Source organism: Artemia franciscana, chromosome 3 (assembly GCF_032884065.1).
Source record: "Artemia franciscana chromosome 3, ASM3288406v1, whole genome shotgun sequence".
Lineage (NCBI taxonomy): Eukaryota > Metazoa > Arthropoda > Branchiopoda > Anostraca > Artemiidae > Artemia > Artemia franciscana.
In genome coordinates, this window is record NC_088865.1 from 15,950,015 (window position 1) to 15,965,676 (window position 15,662).

Below are 15,662 nucleotides of genomic sequence, written 5' to 3' on the forward strand. Positions count from 1 at the left end.
ACTTTTCCCCCCAAAAATCGTCCGATCAAAATTCTGAGATAACTATTTTTTTCATCATATTTGAAAGTCCGAATAACCATGCCGTCGGACACAACATGACCCCCTCCCCGCAGCCCCAGGAGAAATATCTTTAAGTTATAACAATTGCCGATTCTTTACGCATAGTATTTGTTACTGGGATGCATTCATACATTTTCGGGTGGGGGAAGGACAAATTTTCTGTTCCACGGGGGGATTTTCTATGGAGATGGAAGTTTCCAGGGAGTGAACTTGTCAGATTTATATTATATACCAGGGGAACTTTTATACATAATTGTTTTTATATATCTTGCTTTCTCTTTTCCATCTCAATTTTACGCGCAGAGTGGTAAAGAGTAATTGTCCTGGGTAAATTATCAACAGGATTGAATTGCCTAGAGGAGATTTCCATAGTGAGGGGGGTTTCTCCATGGAGGTGGGGTCAAATTTCCTGGTAATATTTAAAAAACGATCAGAAATTTAAAAAAAATAAGTATTTTTCTACTAAAGTAAAGAGCGCAATTAAAACTTAAAACGAACAGGAATTATTCCATATTTGGAAGGGGCTGTCCCCTTTTCAACGCCTCGCTCTTTAGGCTAAAGTTTGACTCTTTCTCATAGCTCTATTTTTTTGAACACTAAAAAAGTTTAGCGTAAACAGTGAGGTGTTGAGGAGGGGACAGCCCCTTACGTATACGGAATAATTTCTGTTCATTTTAAGTTTCAATGTCGCTCCTTACTTAAAGTAGGAAAAAAAAACTTGTTTTTGTTTTATTTAATTTGAAACAAGCTTGTATAAGCGAGTTTTTTAAATTTTTTCGGCTTTTGTTCCATAATCAAATACTCTAAATGAGGCACTAACTTTGGAGTATTGTGTCTCCAAAAGCTAAACTTCAATTTAAACGGTCGGATTAGAGGGAGCGGTGGCTCTTCTTACACTTAGGGCATTCCTGGATATTATATTAAAAACGAACAAAAATTAATGCAAATAGGTTTTTTTAAATGAAAATAAAGAGTGACAATAAACTTATAATTAAGACTAACATAAATTATTTTGCGTCTGAGGTGGGGAGGGGTCCTTTGTCAACCGCTGTTGTTTAACGCTAAACTTTTCATTCTCAATTTTGTAACAGCAACTTCTCTAGCACAAGTGTACTCATAAATGTTTCATGCTTAACAATATAAAACTTAAACGAAAAAAAAGGTTAGGCTGAAAATAATTATGACAAATTATTTTTTAAACTAAATGTTTGATATTTTGTTTTATATACGATTTTGAATAGATATTTTCAACTAAAATAGATGGTTACAAATTAAGTAATCCAAATATTTACTTGGATAATAACTAACACCCAGTTGAGGGTGTTAATTGAATATTTTAAAGCCGTAAAACAGTTATTTGGCTCTTTAAGATAAAACAATTGCCATCATTATATATATATATATATATATATATATATATATATATATATATATATATATATATATATATATATATATATATATATATATATATAAATATATATATTTAAGTACTTGTATGATATACCTCCTACATAATATTCTTCTAATATTTGTCTCTGACGCTCAATCCTAATGAAATATGCCAAAGGAAAATGAAAATATGATACTTCAGAAACAAAATTTTACTATACATTTGTACATTAGGTGGGGGGTGGGTGGGGGGTAATGTATGGTGGGTTTGAATGCCTAGTGTGTTAGGTACAATTATTCTGTATATTATGTAGTAAGAATTGTTTTCTTGCTTTAAACTCTCCAAATACTTTACCCCCCCTCCCCTAATGTGAATATATAGCCCAAATTATTTATTTCCATCTATTCTGTCAGTTCTCTTTCTCTTGTCTCACGCTAAGCTAAAAGAAAGTAAAGAAAAAAAGAACAAACAGTTCTATAATGGATCAATGAATGAACAACTTGAGCGGTAGGGGGTTTATCATACAAGTACCTTTACTTATTTAGAATAAATGATCCTTGTTAAAATTTAATTGTCATTTTCTGCTTTCACTTGGATAAAAAGGCTTTTTAAAGCATATTATATGAGATGGTAACTATATATTTCTTTGTCCGCAAGTTATAATATTTTCACGATGAAATATCGCCATTTTTGGCTCAATTGCATTCAAAATTTGTTTCCAGGAGTATTCTTTGGCTGTTCGACCGCTTTAGCCCATATTCTTACACAAATGATCCTGAAAGATATGTTGATGATGAAGAAAAAAGAAAATTTAATATAAAAGAATCACTCTGGTTTTGCATGACTTCTCTAACGCCTCAGGTATGTTTGGTAACACAGTGTATGTGTCCATGTATTGGTTAACATTTGTATTGTGAAATCATATTTACATCTAGATTGCCTGTGTTCTTTTGCATTGTTGGATCTCTGGTTGTTTTTCTCTGTGCTGTATTGAGTAATTTCTGCTTTAAAACGAAGTAATGCTGTAAAAATAAATACGAAACAAGCAACTTCAGTGTTATAAAACGTTACAGTCGAGTCGAGGAATGGAAAAAAAACACGCAAAAATAATTTTCTTCCTATGTAAATACTTTGCTGTTTTAAAGAAGCCACAACAGATTATCAAAATAAAACAAGTAAAAGCCATTACAATTTGTCCAACTGAACCGATTTGTGTATTAACAGCTTTACCTAAAATAAACAATAATTTTTGCGTTTTTGTTATTTAATCTAACGGGTGAAATTTTTTTTGGAAGTATATTTTTAGGCTGTATATATTTTTAGGCTGTATATTTTTATAATAGGGGGAGGGGTTGGGGGTTAACCTATGCGGGGCTGAATGCAAAATGTAACCTAACGAAAATGGCAACTAATTATTTATTAAAATTAATTAAAAACTTTCTGAAAAAGAAGTTTTTTTTTAAAGAAACGTAAAGGTCATATTAAACTTAAGATCAGAAGTTATGTTCATTTTGGGTTTCATTTATTCTTCAATAGTAGTTAATGGTCGTTTTGAGTATGAGTTATTGTATTTTTCTATTTCTTCTGATCTTAAGTTTAATTAAATAAAAAAAAAGTTTTTTCAACTGAAAGTAAAGAGCGACATTAAAGCTTAAAACGAACTGAAATTACTCTGTATATGAAAGGGACTAGTCCCTCCTAAACGCCCCACTCTTTACGCTAAAGTTTGACCCTTTCTCACAACTCTACTTTTAAAAACAGTTAAAAAACTTGAGCGTAAAGAGCGGGATGTTCAGGAGGGATTAGCCCCTTTCATATACGGAGTAATTTCTTTTTGTTTTAAGTTTTAATGTCACTCCTTACTTTCAGTTGAATATACTTGTTTTTTCTAATTTCTGAACGTTTTTGAATTAATACATGTTTTGATTTTGGCTCTTCGCACATAAATGATAAAAACGGGAATTTGCATATTAATTTTTTGTGGCTAAAGGGCTTTCTCGTAGTTTTGATTGGACGATTTCGAGAGAAAAGGGGTGGGGTAGGAGGCCTATTTGCCCTCCAATTTTTCGATTCCTTTAAAAGCCAACTAGAACTTTTTAATTTTTTTATGAACGTTTTTATTGGTGATAAATATACGTAACTTATGAATTAGCTTAAGTAACGAGCTTCTATGTTCGTATATTTTTGTTATGTATTTTAGAGGGTTCACCCCCTCGTCAATACCTCGCTTTTTACACTAAAGCTTAAATTTTATCCCAAGTCTTTAAGAATGACCCCTGAATCACAGTTCCGTTACACAGAGCCCTTTTACCGGGTTTAGGTGGGGGGGGGGGGGTCAACCCGGGAAGCATATTTATTAGGACTTTGAACTATTTTGAACATAATGACTGTTTCAAATTTTTAATATGATGCCCATTGGGAAAGTTGGGCGTGGGCTAGCTGCCTATTGATCACTTTTGACTCTTAAAAAAGAGCTAGAAGTTTTAATTTCCGATCAAATGTGCCCCCTCCAAAGTTAATACGACCACCCCTTTCACAAAAACCTTATATTTTAACAATTTGCAACTTACATAAGTTACAATCCTTGCCGGGGGGCTAGGAAGGATTTTTCAACCCATAAGTTATAATAATTTGACTTTGGGACTATTTTGAACAAAAAAACTATTTCAAAATTTTGATAAGCTGCATTTGGAGACAAAAGGCACAAGGCCTGTTACTTTTTGGTCGAATTCGATTCTTAAAAACTAACGACTTACATAATTTACAATTCTTGTCCCGGGTGCTATGGAGTATTTCCCAACCCTAAGCTATAGTAATTTGAATCTTGGACTATTTTGAATAAAATAGCTACATCGAAAATTTTATCGAATGCATTTGGGGAAAAAGTAAGGGGGATGGGGTTTGATACCCTCCAATAAATTTTAATGACTCTTAAAACGGTAACTAGAATTTTTAATTTCCAATAAAATGAGTCATCTCTGAAGTTTATACAAACTACCTTTTAAATGAAAAATTATATACCCCCGGGACATAGCTCACAACACTTCCCCCGGGAGATCATATACCAATATTTTTGGTATATGATCTTTCAACTATTTTGAAAAAATATCTATCTTGAAATTTTAATTGCATGTATTTGGGGGAAAGGTCCTTGGGGTGGGGGCTAGCTTCTCTCTGATCATTTTTGACTCTAAAATGGCACTAAAAATTCTGATTTAAAATCGAATGAGCCCTCGCCAAAGTTTATACGACTATCCCTTCCATAAAAACCTTATATGCCCCCAGCGCACATTTTACAAGACCTGCGACCAGATTCTGGGGGGGGGGGCTGTTTTATCCCTGGAGTTTCTGTTATAATATCTTTAGTCTATTTTGTAAAAAATGGCTAAATAAAAAATTCGATTAGACGCAATTGGGGAATTCAAGGCTGGGGGAGGGACTAGTCGCCATCAGATCACTTTTGACTCTTAGAAGGGGATTTAGAACTTTCATTTTCTAATCATTTGAGTCCCCTCGTAATTTTATACGACCCACTTGTCCATAAGAACCTTATATGCACCCTTGGCAAAAGTTACAACCTTTCCTGGGGCACTGGGGGGTATGGGCAACGAAGTTCTTGTTATCTGATTGTTGGACTATTTCAAACAAACTCGCTATCCAAAAATTTTGATTGGAGGAATTTGGGGGAAATAGGCAATGTGTGTGTGTGGGGGAGGGGTAGATGACCTCTGTTCACTTTTGAATCATAAAAGGGTAACTAGAACTTTCAATTTGCAATAAAATGAGCCACCTTCAAAAAGTATATGACCACCTCTTACATAAAAACCTTATGCACCCCCAGGGCATAGCTTAAAACTCTTGCCCATGGGCTCTTAGGGGTTGTGTCGACCCGGAGTTTTTGTTATATGATGTTTAACCTTTTAACCTTTTATCTTACCTTCGAACTATTTTTAACAAAATAGCTATTTCAAAATTTTTATCTGATGCATTTGTGGAAAAAAGGGCGTGGGGGGGCTAGCTGCTCTCTGATCATTTTTTACTCTTAAAAATCTAAAAAGCAATCAAATGAGCCCTTTGTGAAGTTTATATGAGCATCCCTTGCATAAGAACCATGCATGCCTCCAGGGCATAAATTTCAAAACCTGCCCTTGGGCCCTGAGGGTTTGTGTCGACATTGGAGTTTTTATTTTATTTGACTAATTATTTTTAATAAAATGGTTATCACAAAAATTTATCAGATACTTTTGGGGGAAAGGGCGTAGGGGGCGGTTGCCCTCCGACCATTTTGACTTTTGAAAAGGGCACTAGAATTTCCGGTTTCCGATCGAATGACCCCCCTCTGAAATTTACAGGAAGTCGAAGCTAATTTTCCCCGGACAAATCAGCAATAAACCGGTTTTTGTTTGTTTTCATAGACGTAAATTCTTGAGTGTGCACTGGCTAACAGATAAGTACCAAGTATAGTTCTGAAACTTCTTTGGGCGCTCCGAAAGACGGAAGAGGATTGGTTGAATGTTTTTCGGAACGGATTGTTGGGGTACCCGTCTGACTAATTGTACTTAAAATCGTAAACTATATGAAAATGTATTTCTCTCCTGCTTTTTAGGGCTATAATGAGAAAAAGGATAGGCTGACTCGGACACGCTCTGCAGATAAAGAACGAAATGCTGCAAAAGATATCCTTATCAGCAAACCATCTAGGATCAAACTAAAAGCATATCGTCCCCAAGTGGAGTGGGAGGGGATCACAAAGAAGTAATTGAAGGAAATTGGAATTTATTTGGGGGGTGGGGGGGGGTAGAGGGTGGCTCTAAATAGATTGGGATGGAGGAAAAACATTCCTAGCTGTGTTAAACCCGGTTAGTTTGGTGCTGCAGTGAGTTGTTAGTAGTAGTAACTGTATTTTGTTATTTGCCAAATACTATTTCGAGGAAATTTTATTGTAATCTAAAACGAAGTTTATAGGCTGTGATATGGTATATCAAAATATTAAAAAAATAACATTCAATTCACCTTGGGAAAAAAAGGCAAGTTCTTTTACTTTAGCTCGAAAGGGATTAAGATGCATCTCTAATTTCCCGCAGGTCCAAATTTATTTAACATCGACAATTTCCGACAAAATCTTTGTCTATCGAATCTTAGCCAAATAAATTAAAAAGAACAAACTCTTCCTAGATAAGTATTAAATAAAAATCAAGTTTTTTCTACTGGGAGTAAGGAGCACCATTAAAATTTAAAAAGAACAGAAATTATTACATATATGAGGGGGTTCACCTCCTAGTCAATACCTCACTCCTTACGCTAAAGTTCGAATTTTGTTACAATTCTTTGAGAATGACCCCTGAATCACAAAGGCAGTTTGATTAAAAAAAAATACTTCCTTTGAAAGTACTAAAAAAACTTTAGTATAAAGAGCAAGGTATTGACTAGGGGGCAAACCCCCTCATATACTGAATAATTTCTGTTCGTCTTAAGTTTTAATGTTGCTCCTTACTTTCAGTTGAAAAACTTGTTTTTTTTTAATTTAATTTCTGATCGTTTTTTAAATAATGTTGGGAAATTCGGTGTCCTCTTTATAGAAAATTCCCTTCCCCCACGAAAACTTTGTCCAAGGAAAGATTGTTTTATGTAATCCCCTCACCCCAGCCCCCACCAAGAAAATCCCCTGAAAACGTCTGTATATTTCTCAGTAACCAATACTATATGTAGACAGTAGGCAAAATTCTTAACTTGCAGCCCTTCTACCGGGAATTTGGGGGTTAAGCTATCCCCGAAAAACATAGTCATTAGATTTTTTGGCTACGCTGAACAAAATGGCTATCTCAAAATTTTTATCAGTTGAATTTGGGGAAACTGAGCGTGGGAGGAGGCCTAGTTGCCTTCCATTTTTTGTCACTTAATAAGGGCGTTATAACTTTTAATTTCCTTTCAAATGAGCCCTCTTGTGATATTCGAGGACCACGGGATCGACACGTTCACCCATGGAAAAAAAAATAAACGGACATCTGTGATCTTTCTTCGGGCAAAAAAACACAAAATTCCACATTTTTGCATATAAAAGCTTGAAACCTCTTCGGTAGAGTTCTCTGATACGCTGAATATTATGATATAATTTTTATTAAAATTCTATTACTTTTAGGGATATTTTCCTCTTTTTTTCGAAAATAAGGCTTTTTTTATCTGGCTCATATCTTTTGATGGGTAGATTAAATTTGACGAAACTTATATATTTGACATTCCCATAAAAATCTGAGTCTTTTGATGTATCTATTGGTATTAAAATTCTGTGTTTTAGAGTTTCAATTACTATTTAGCCGGGTTATTCCTTACTTACAGTTTGTTACCACGAACTGTTTGATAATACAGCTTACTGCCGCAGGCTCTTTTTTGAAAGGAACAAAACTTTCATAATAAAAAAAACTTTCAACAGATTTCATCTTCAAGAACAGACTATACTAACTGAAAAATTAATTTCACCAGGACGGCATAAATCATTTGATTCAGAAACGAGGTGAAATGCAATATGGATTCAATTGTTCATTTTTTTTTAGAAGGATTCTTAGGAAATGCACAGTGTCCTGCAAGTTTCTGTATATTATTATGTTTATATATGTTTCTATACATGAGTGTGTTTTTGTGTTTCTTTGTTCTGTACGAGTTGTCAAAAGCACATAAATTAAGCCGAGAATTTTTACAAAATTCTGTCACAAATGCCACGGCCAGGGAGGAAACTCCAGGCTTTTTGTTCGGAAAAGGGGGCAAAAGGGGTCTACATCGGGAGAGTCAAGGGGCACAGGCTATATAATAATTTTTTTTATAAATTATTGGGGACAGTTACCCCCTCCCCCAACGACTCTCCTGTCCTTGGCTTTAGTTAATGTTTTTCGCTTTAAATTCGTGTTAAGAATATTAAACTATTAATATTTAATTATGTTTTTGCCATTAAAGTATACGTTCCGTGCTTTACTAATATTTTATAGATTCCATGCAATACGCATATGGAGCTATCTTTCTAGGTTAGGGAAAGGGCGGGGATGGTTGGAAGTGATAGATGGCTGATTTTGCCAAGAAAAGCTATAGTAGCTGCATCCTTGCTGTTGCTGTCTGTTTATCTTGCTCGAAATGGAAATATTCAGCAAAGTTATACAGTCAGATTTTCACGTTTTACTGACCAGTTCTGACATTGGTGATACCCAAGAGGCCTAGAATGAACAAATCGTGTCCAGAACGTAATTTTAATTTATTTTAAAAAGAAAACATTTAAGAAAGGACAGGAAAGAAGTCGATGATAGTATGCGCGCTAGAGCACTAGATCTACAACATTAAACGTCAAATGAAATGTAACTAAAATTCAAAACATTTGAATTATGGTCACCAGCTGAGAGATTACTTGTGATAGTAGATGGAAAGACTGGACAAAGTGGGAAGATCATGGAATTGCAATCAATGACAAATATCTAAGACAATACGTTCTGCCACACGGCACGAATTTGAGGGTGATATTGTCTAGTCACAATTCCAAAACTCTGCACCAGCCATCGTTCAATCTTACCTAGATTCCTGATGTCTTTTTTTCGTTTCCACCAATTTGAATAAACCTTAAATCATATTATTTCGGGACAGTTAGTGCGGTTTCAGTGGGTTTATAGGACTCTGTGGTGCAGATTGTTTTGCTTAGCATCATCATGAATACACAAGAGAGGGGAGAAGAGGTGACTATTTTATGGAGTAAACATTAACTCATATATTTACATTTTTTTTTGCTCCAGATACTTAGTATTTATACTCTATAGGTAAAGCTAACTTAAATCTGAATCCTCTAGTTTTATATATATTGTCTCTTCCACAGGGCGGTGGTGAAGCTCCTAAGCACCTAAGCGGACGCCTTGTTTCGGCCACATGGTGGCTCTTCGCTTTTATCATAGTATCATCTTATACTGCAAATTTGGCTGCATTTTTGACTGTTTCTCGGTTAGAAACTCCAGTCAAATCGCTAGATGACCTTGTCACCCAGTACAAAATCAAATATGCTCCTCTTGAAGGATCGTCTGCAATGGCATACTTTGAAAGAATGGCCGGAATAGAAAATAGATTTTATGAGTAAGATTTTCGTCTGCCTTATTAAAGAAGAAAAAGAAGAATAAGAAGTTTAGTCAATACAATACAATACAAAATACAAGTCAAAATGGAATTACAATACGCTTATTCCTCCTCGAAAGGCTCCATGGCCAGGGATGCAAGGGGGACAAAATAATACATTATATTATATTATTCATGATATATTATTATAATATATAATATATGAATAATATATTATATCGACTACTGAAGATCTAAATACATTCCCTGCAAAGCCAACCTTGAGTAACATGTGGCATATCCAACTACTCGCTCTGATCTATTAGCTGTTGAACGTGCACAAATATCTTCTTTAATTTTTTTTTTATTCTAGTTTAGTCGTTTCTCACGTAATCTAATGATTTCTAACTTCAATTAATTCTTTCCAGGGATTGTGCTCTCAATATTGATCACCACTATACAAGTGTGCTCGGGGAACCTATTAATTGTGCTGCGTGTTTCTATTTAAACGTTCACGCTGTTAAAATATAGTTTCAGACTGTTTAATCGTAGATGTAAAAGTAGTAACTCAAGAGAGAAGTATCATTTTCAGATAAAAATGGTCGTTTTCAAGATATCTAGCATTATCAAGATGATGCCCAAGCAATGTCATTCCCGCTTCTGCCAAAATAAGACCAAGGCTTACTAATGATTAAATAATAAAAAAATATTTTTTTTTTTAAACTGAAAGTAGTGAGTGACATTAAAACTTAAAACGAACAGAAATTACTTCGTATCTGGAAGGGGCTGCTTCCTCATCAACGCCCCGCTCTTTACGCTAAAGTTTGACTCTTTCTCTCAATTCTTCTTTTGAAAACAGTAAATCTGATTTCCACCTTTTATTCTTCACTTGATTGTTTGTAATCCCTTTATTCTGATTACTAGTCGTTTCTGTTCTTTTCTGGTTTTTATCGTCATTAACCATGCCTAATTTGACGCGTATTTCTTATTAAAAACATTAGCGTTTTTTTTATCTTTACTTATCCTTTTTAGGTGGACGCTGTTAACCCACCTGGAAAATGCCCACCCCTGCAGAAAATACCCCCTTTATAAAATACCCCCGCAGAAAATCCCCCCCTCCAGAAAATAGCCCTCCACAGAACCACCCGGAAAATTCCGCCGCCACGCAAAGGACTTGAACTTTCAGTTTCTGATCCAATGAGCACACTCCCAAGTTTCTGCAACCTAGAGTTGGAGGTGTGGACAAGAAAAGGACAGTCCTCCTCCTCTACGGAGAGAATTCTGCTTATTTCGGGATCAAGTGTATGTCTTTACTTTCGTGATATCAGCGTAGACCAGAAGTATTCCCAGAAACCGTGGGGAAGTAGATATATATCAATTTCACATTTTTGAAGCGTTTTTAAAGTTACTTTTGTTCCCTATCCCCCCTAAAAAACCTTTGCTATAAAAAACATTTTACTGACTTTTTACTGGGAAACTTCCACCAAGACCGGGATTACCGACATGATTTTAAAAGCAATCAGAAATTAAAGTCTTTTTCAAATGAAAGTGCGCTAAGAAAAAAATTTTCACCCCCGATTCACCATCTGCAAGAATTTTTTTTGGTGGAATTTTCAACTAGAATGGAATTGTCTTGGAGAAATTCCCCTGTAAAGGGGGAGGCCTTTTTTGAGTGAAAACAATTTTCCAAGGTGGATTTTTTCCGTGGGTAAAGGAATTTTTCATTGAGGAAGCAGCCATATTTTTTTGTGTTGTTAAAAGCGATCAGAAATTCAATTATAGAAAAGTTTCTTCTACTGAAGGTAAGGAGCAGCATCAAAACTTCAACGGACAGAAATTATTACTTATATGAAAGGTTTCCCCCCCCCTCCTTATGACCTTGCTCTTTACGCTGAATTTTTGACTTTTCGTCCTAATTCCTTAAAAGTGACTCCTGAAAAACAATGGCGTTTAATAAGAATAATAAGCCTTTTTCAGTCTGCAATCACCTGTTATGAAAGAGTGGCGGTGAAAGAGTTTGAAATTTTAAAAAGCATATTTTCAACTTAAAGTACATAAAAACATCGAAAAAGACAAAAAAGTCCATATATGAGTGAGGATATACCCTCCTAAATCACATATTCATTAAACTAACGTCTCTACTAATTTGACAAAGCTTTTTATGCTAATTAAACGGTCCTAATGTTTGTGAAATATTTCTCAAGGAATTGGAAAATAGTCAAACTTTAGTGTAAAGAGAGAGGGGTTTAAGAGGGGGAACCCTTCTCATATATTGAAAAGATTCATTTATTTGAAGTTGTAATTTAGGTCCTTACTTTTAGTAAAAACTTATTTTTTTTCCATTTAATTTCATAAAGGGGTTACTGTATTGAAATAAACGACAAATTAGTAATACAAGATTCTGATTAATGGATAATTCCTCTGGGCTTGGTCTATTTTGGTGGGTGTTTAAGGCTGAATAATCTCTTCCTAGCTAATTTATCTACTATGGATTGTCTTCTTATTGTTTTGTAAAATAGAGTTGTGACAAAGAGTCAAACTTTAGTGTAAAGAGTGAGGCGTCGAGGAGGGAACAACACCTTTCATATAAGGAATAACTTCTGTTCGTTTTAAATTTTAGTTTCGTTCCGTACTTTCAGTTCAAAAGCTTGTTTTTTTTATTTAATTCAAAAAGAAAAGACAAGTGCATATATCTTACACATCGCATTTGTTATTGGGAAGTAAACAGACATTTTTCGTTAGGCGAATTTTCTCTGTGGGAATTTTTGGTGGTGGGATGTGGGGGATGCCCCCCTCTTAAATACTTTGCTCTTTACGCTAAAGTAAGACTTTGCATCCCAATTCTTTACGAGCAAAAGGAGAAACACATGGTTAATTAAATTAGAATGAGATAGCTTTTTGAGCACTCTAAATGACGTTAGCGTGAAGAGCGAGGTATTGTTGAGGGGTTGTCCTCCCCAAATCATGATAATTTCTGTTCATTTGATTTTTAAGTTTTGATCCTTACTTTCAGTTGAAAAAAACCTGCTTTTTCTTAATCACGAAAAGGCACAAAACGTTTTCAGGAGAAACCATTTAAATGCCGCGTATTTTGAATAGCCAAAAGTAGCCAATATTTTATTTTTGCTTGACTTGAAGCTAAACAGTAGTTCGCTTTGGATGCGTGATCGAATTGCCAATAGGCAGTTTTGCCTCTGCATTGCCATTGTCAACGTACCGTTAATCATCTATGCAAGGGTAGAATATCACGTAAATCATGCATCTAAGGTACAAAATTTTTCTGGGCAAATTATGTACAACGTAAACTGTTGGTGGCCCCCGTCCGTTGATAATTGTGTTGTTTCCATTGATAATGGTGTGGTTATTAGTAATTTTGAGTGTGGTATTGTTTTTTGGACACACTGTATATTGAAAACGCGACTTCCATGATTTTACATCGTTAACTCGAGTTGCTCTCTGGCTATCCAATTTATTGCAGGGTTTTTATTCGTTTAAAATAAGCTGAAATATACGTGCACTTCCTTATTTCTATTTAAGGATATGGAAAAATCTGAGTTTTGATGAAAGTATGCCAGAATCTGAAAGGTCTGAGCTAGCTGTTTGGGATTACCCTGTGAGCGACAAATATACCAAAATGTGGCAGACAATTCAAGACAATCAAATGCCAATTAACATAAGTGAAGCTGTGGATCGCGTCCGGGATATGTCTCCTGATGGTCATGGATTTGCCTTCTTAGGTGAGTTCAGGGACTAACCCAGGAGGGATAATGGGGATACACTCCCCTCTCCCAAATTCTTAATCATCAGATTTCAGATTGGATATTTCAGAATCCCCCAAATTCCGAAAAAAAACTAATACGAAAGGATAATCTACACCACAATTCATATTGTGAGGAGGATAAGAAAATAAATAATTTATCTATTTTACAAAATAAAATTTAAAACAAATCTGTCTCAAAACTTAAACAAATTCGTGATGATTCTTATTCAAATTAATATAGAATAATGTATGCACAACAAGTGGGTAATCTGCGTCAATCTCCACATGAAAGTTTTTGTTTCGTGAATATAGAGTTAGGGACAATGCCAAAATGCTACCAATAAGCGACATGCTGTTATAACCTCGTGCTTCTAAGATCGTTAAACTTCATATAAATCACGCGTATGCTTTTCCAGTGTTCATACAATAGTCTATGCCCCTGTTTGTTAATTAGTCGTCATCATGTCAAATGATGTTTGAAATCAACATTTTTTTCAGAAATTAATGGATTTTTTTTAAAGGAAACAGTTTGTTGATAGCAGAACTTAGTTCTTTGATGTGAACCCTATATGAAATGAGAATCAAAATAAAATACTTCAGGAGCAAGATTAAGTTGGAGCTTAATCTATGAGCGGCTAGTTTCAAGGTTCTGCTGCTGTTGTCTGTGAAAGTTTTTCCCTTGCAGTTTATCTTCATTGTGCAAGTCACTCCTTAAACTTAGCCCTGTGTCATTTGTACAACATACCTGTAATAAAAAATTGTCTAAGAACTTTGAAAGAAGTCACTGATTTCTTTAGAATTTCACCTAAACGCAGTGCAATTTTCAAAGAAATTATTCAAGAAAGTAATCCTATCACAGGGACAAAAAAAAACAGGATTGAACAAATTTTGTGAGACTACATGGATGGAGAAATTAATAACAATCATTTTCTTTAAAGAGAAGTTTATTATTATCTGTAAGGCTATGAGGATGGAGTTTTGTTTTGTTGCAGCTAAAGTTACTGTCAGTAAGGTTTTTAGTCTGTTCGACATCTTTGCAATCAGAAACTATAGATTTCGTATATTTTCTCAAACCTGCTGACGATCTTAAGAGTGGATTTAGAGATATCAGGGAGAGGAGTGTAAGCTATGTTTCTTCCGCTTTTTACTAAAGTAGCTGAGTTGTGTCAAGATGCTAAAATCAGCCTTAGAGTGCCAAGATGGGCTCCGAAACATGCGTATAGGGACAATTTCGTAAAAGTGTAAGAGGATCCTGATACGTATTACCAACTTTTTGTGTTTATCGTAATTATGGACTACTTCTTGCAGCAGCTGCATCAGCAATTCCTTAGTCAGAGGCAGTTTCTGGAGTCACTGCAATACCCACTTTCTAAGCACTGTATTTCCCTTAACTAATAATTTGACGATTGATGCAGTGATTCCTGTCACTGCGAGCGTTCTTTTTATGCTCAGAAAAGAATTAAATCTTGTTCCGAGGTCAGGAATGGTTTAAAGAATTGGCCTTATTAACCACACATTGGAATGTTCTGGTCAATGCAGAAGACATTTGGATAAACTAGACCACAGCAAAAAAAGAGCACGTTTGATTTTGCTTTATAATTACATATTTAAAGGGTTGTCTCACTAAATAATGTATCTTATACTATAAAAACTTTATTTATCCTTTTTAACCTGTACTACTACCCTTCAGTTAATTCATTCATCCCCCTCCCCGAAATTTATTGCTGGGTGTGCCCTTGGGTGGTGTAATGCTTTTACAATGAAAACACCATTGACAATAAATCCGAGAATGCTCTAGCGTTGCCTATAGTACTAAATAAACAAGCAAGTTTTTCAACTGAAAGTAAGGAACGACTTTAAAACTTAAAACGAACAGAAATTATTGCATATATGAAAGGGTTTACTCCTCCACAACACATAGCTCTTTACGCTAAAGTTTTTAATACTTTGAAGAAAAAGCTTTGAAGAAATACGCCCATGCATCTTTCAGCAAAGTTATTGAAGAAGCAAGAATTTCTGGTCAACCTGCAATACGCCCTCTTGGTTGATATCAAAGGGGCCTTTGAAAACATTTCTGTTATCAGAAATGATAACAGAATGATCTGTTATCAGAAATGAAAGCATGGATCTGTTAATCCATGCTGGATTGCCCCTAGCTGTCACTCGAGTCCTTCGCTCTTGGTAATCTGGATTAAAGATCCGTATTTGTTCGAGTTCGTCTTCATCTCAGTCCAAACTAATTCAAGTGGGTAGAGAAATTAGACAAGGAGGAATTATTTCTCCTTATATATTCAATTCATGTTTAGCTACTGCCCTTAATTCTCTTTCTTGCTCTTTTGTTTCATTATCTCGAAATCTGTCTTACATTGC

The 15,662-nt window shown here is 35.0% G+C and overlaps 1 protein-coding gene across 5 annotated transcripts in view; it reads left to right on the plus strand.

Annotated features, from left to right (window-relative positions):
• LOC136024936 (ionotropic receptor 25a-like) overlaps nucleotides 1-15,662 on the plus strand; it is a 121,117-nt gene that overhangs the window by 81,585 nt on the left and 23,870 nt on the right. For 3 of the 5 annotated variants that reach the window (XM_065700524.1, XM_065700523.1, XM_065700526.1), the window contains 3 exons: nucleotides 2,176-2,314; nucleotides 9,303-9,553; nucleotides 13,070-13,269. In XM_065700524.1, the coding sequence (XP_065556596.1) occupies nucleotides 2,176-2,314; nucleotides 9,303-9,553; nucleotides 13,070-13,269 (590 nt within the window). The remainder of the gene's footprint in view (nucleotides 1-2,175; nucleotides 2,315-9,302; nucleotides 9,554-13,069; nucleotides 13,270-15,662) is intronic. The other 2 variants (XM_065700525.1, XM_065700527.1) reach the window with 2 other exon arrangements.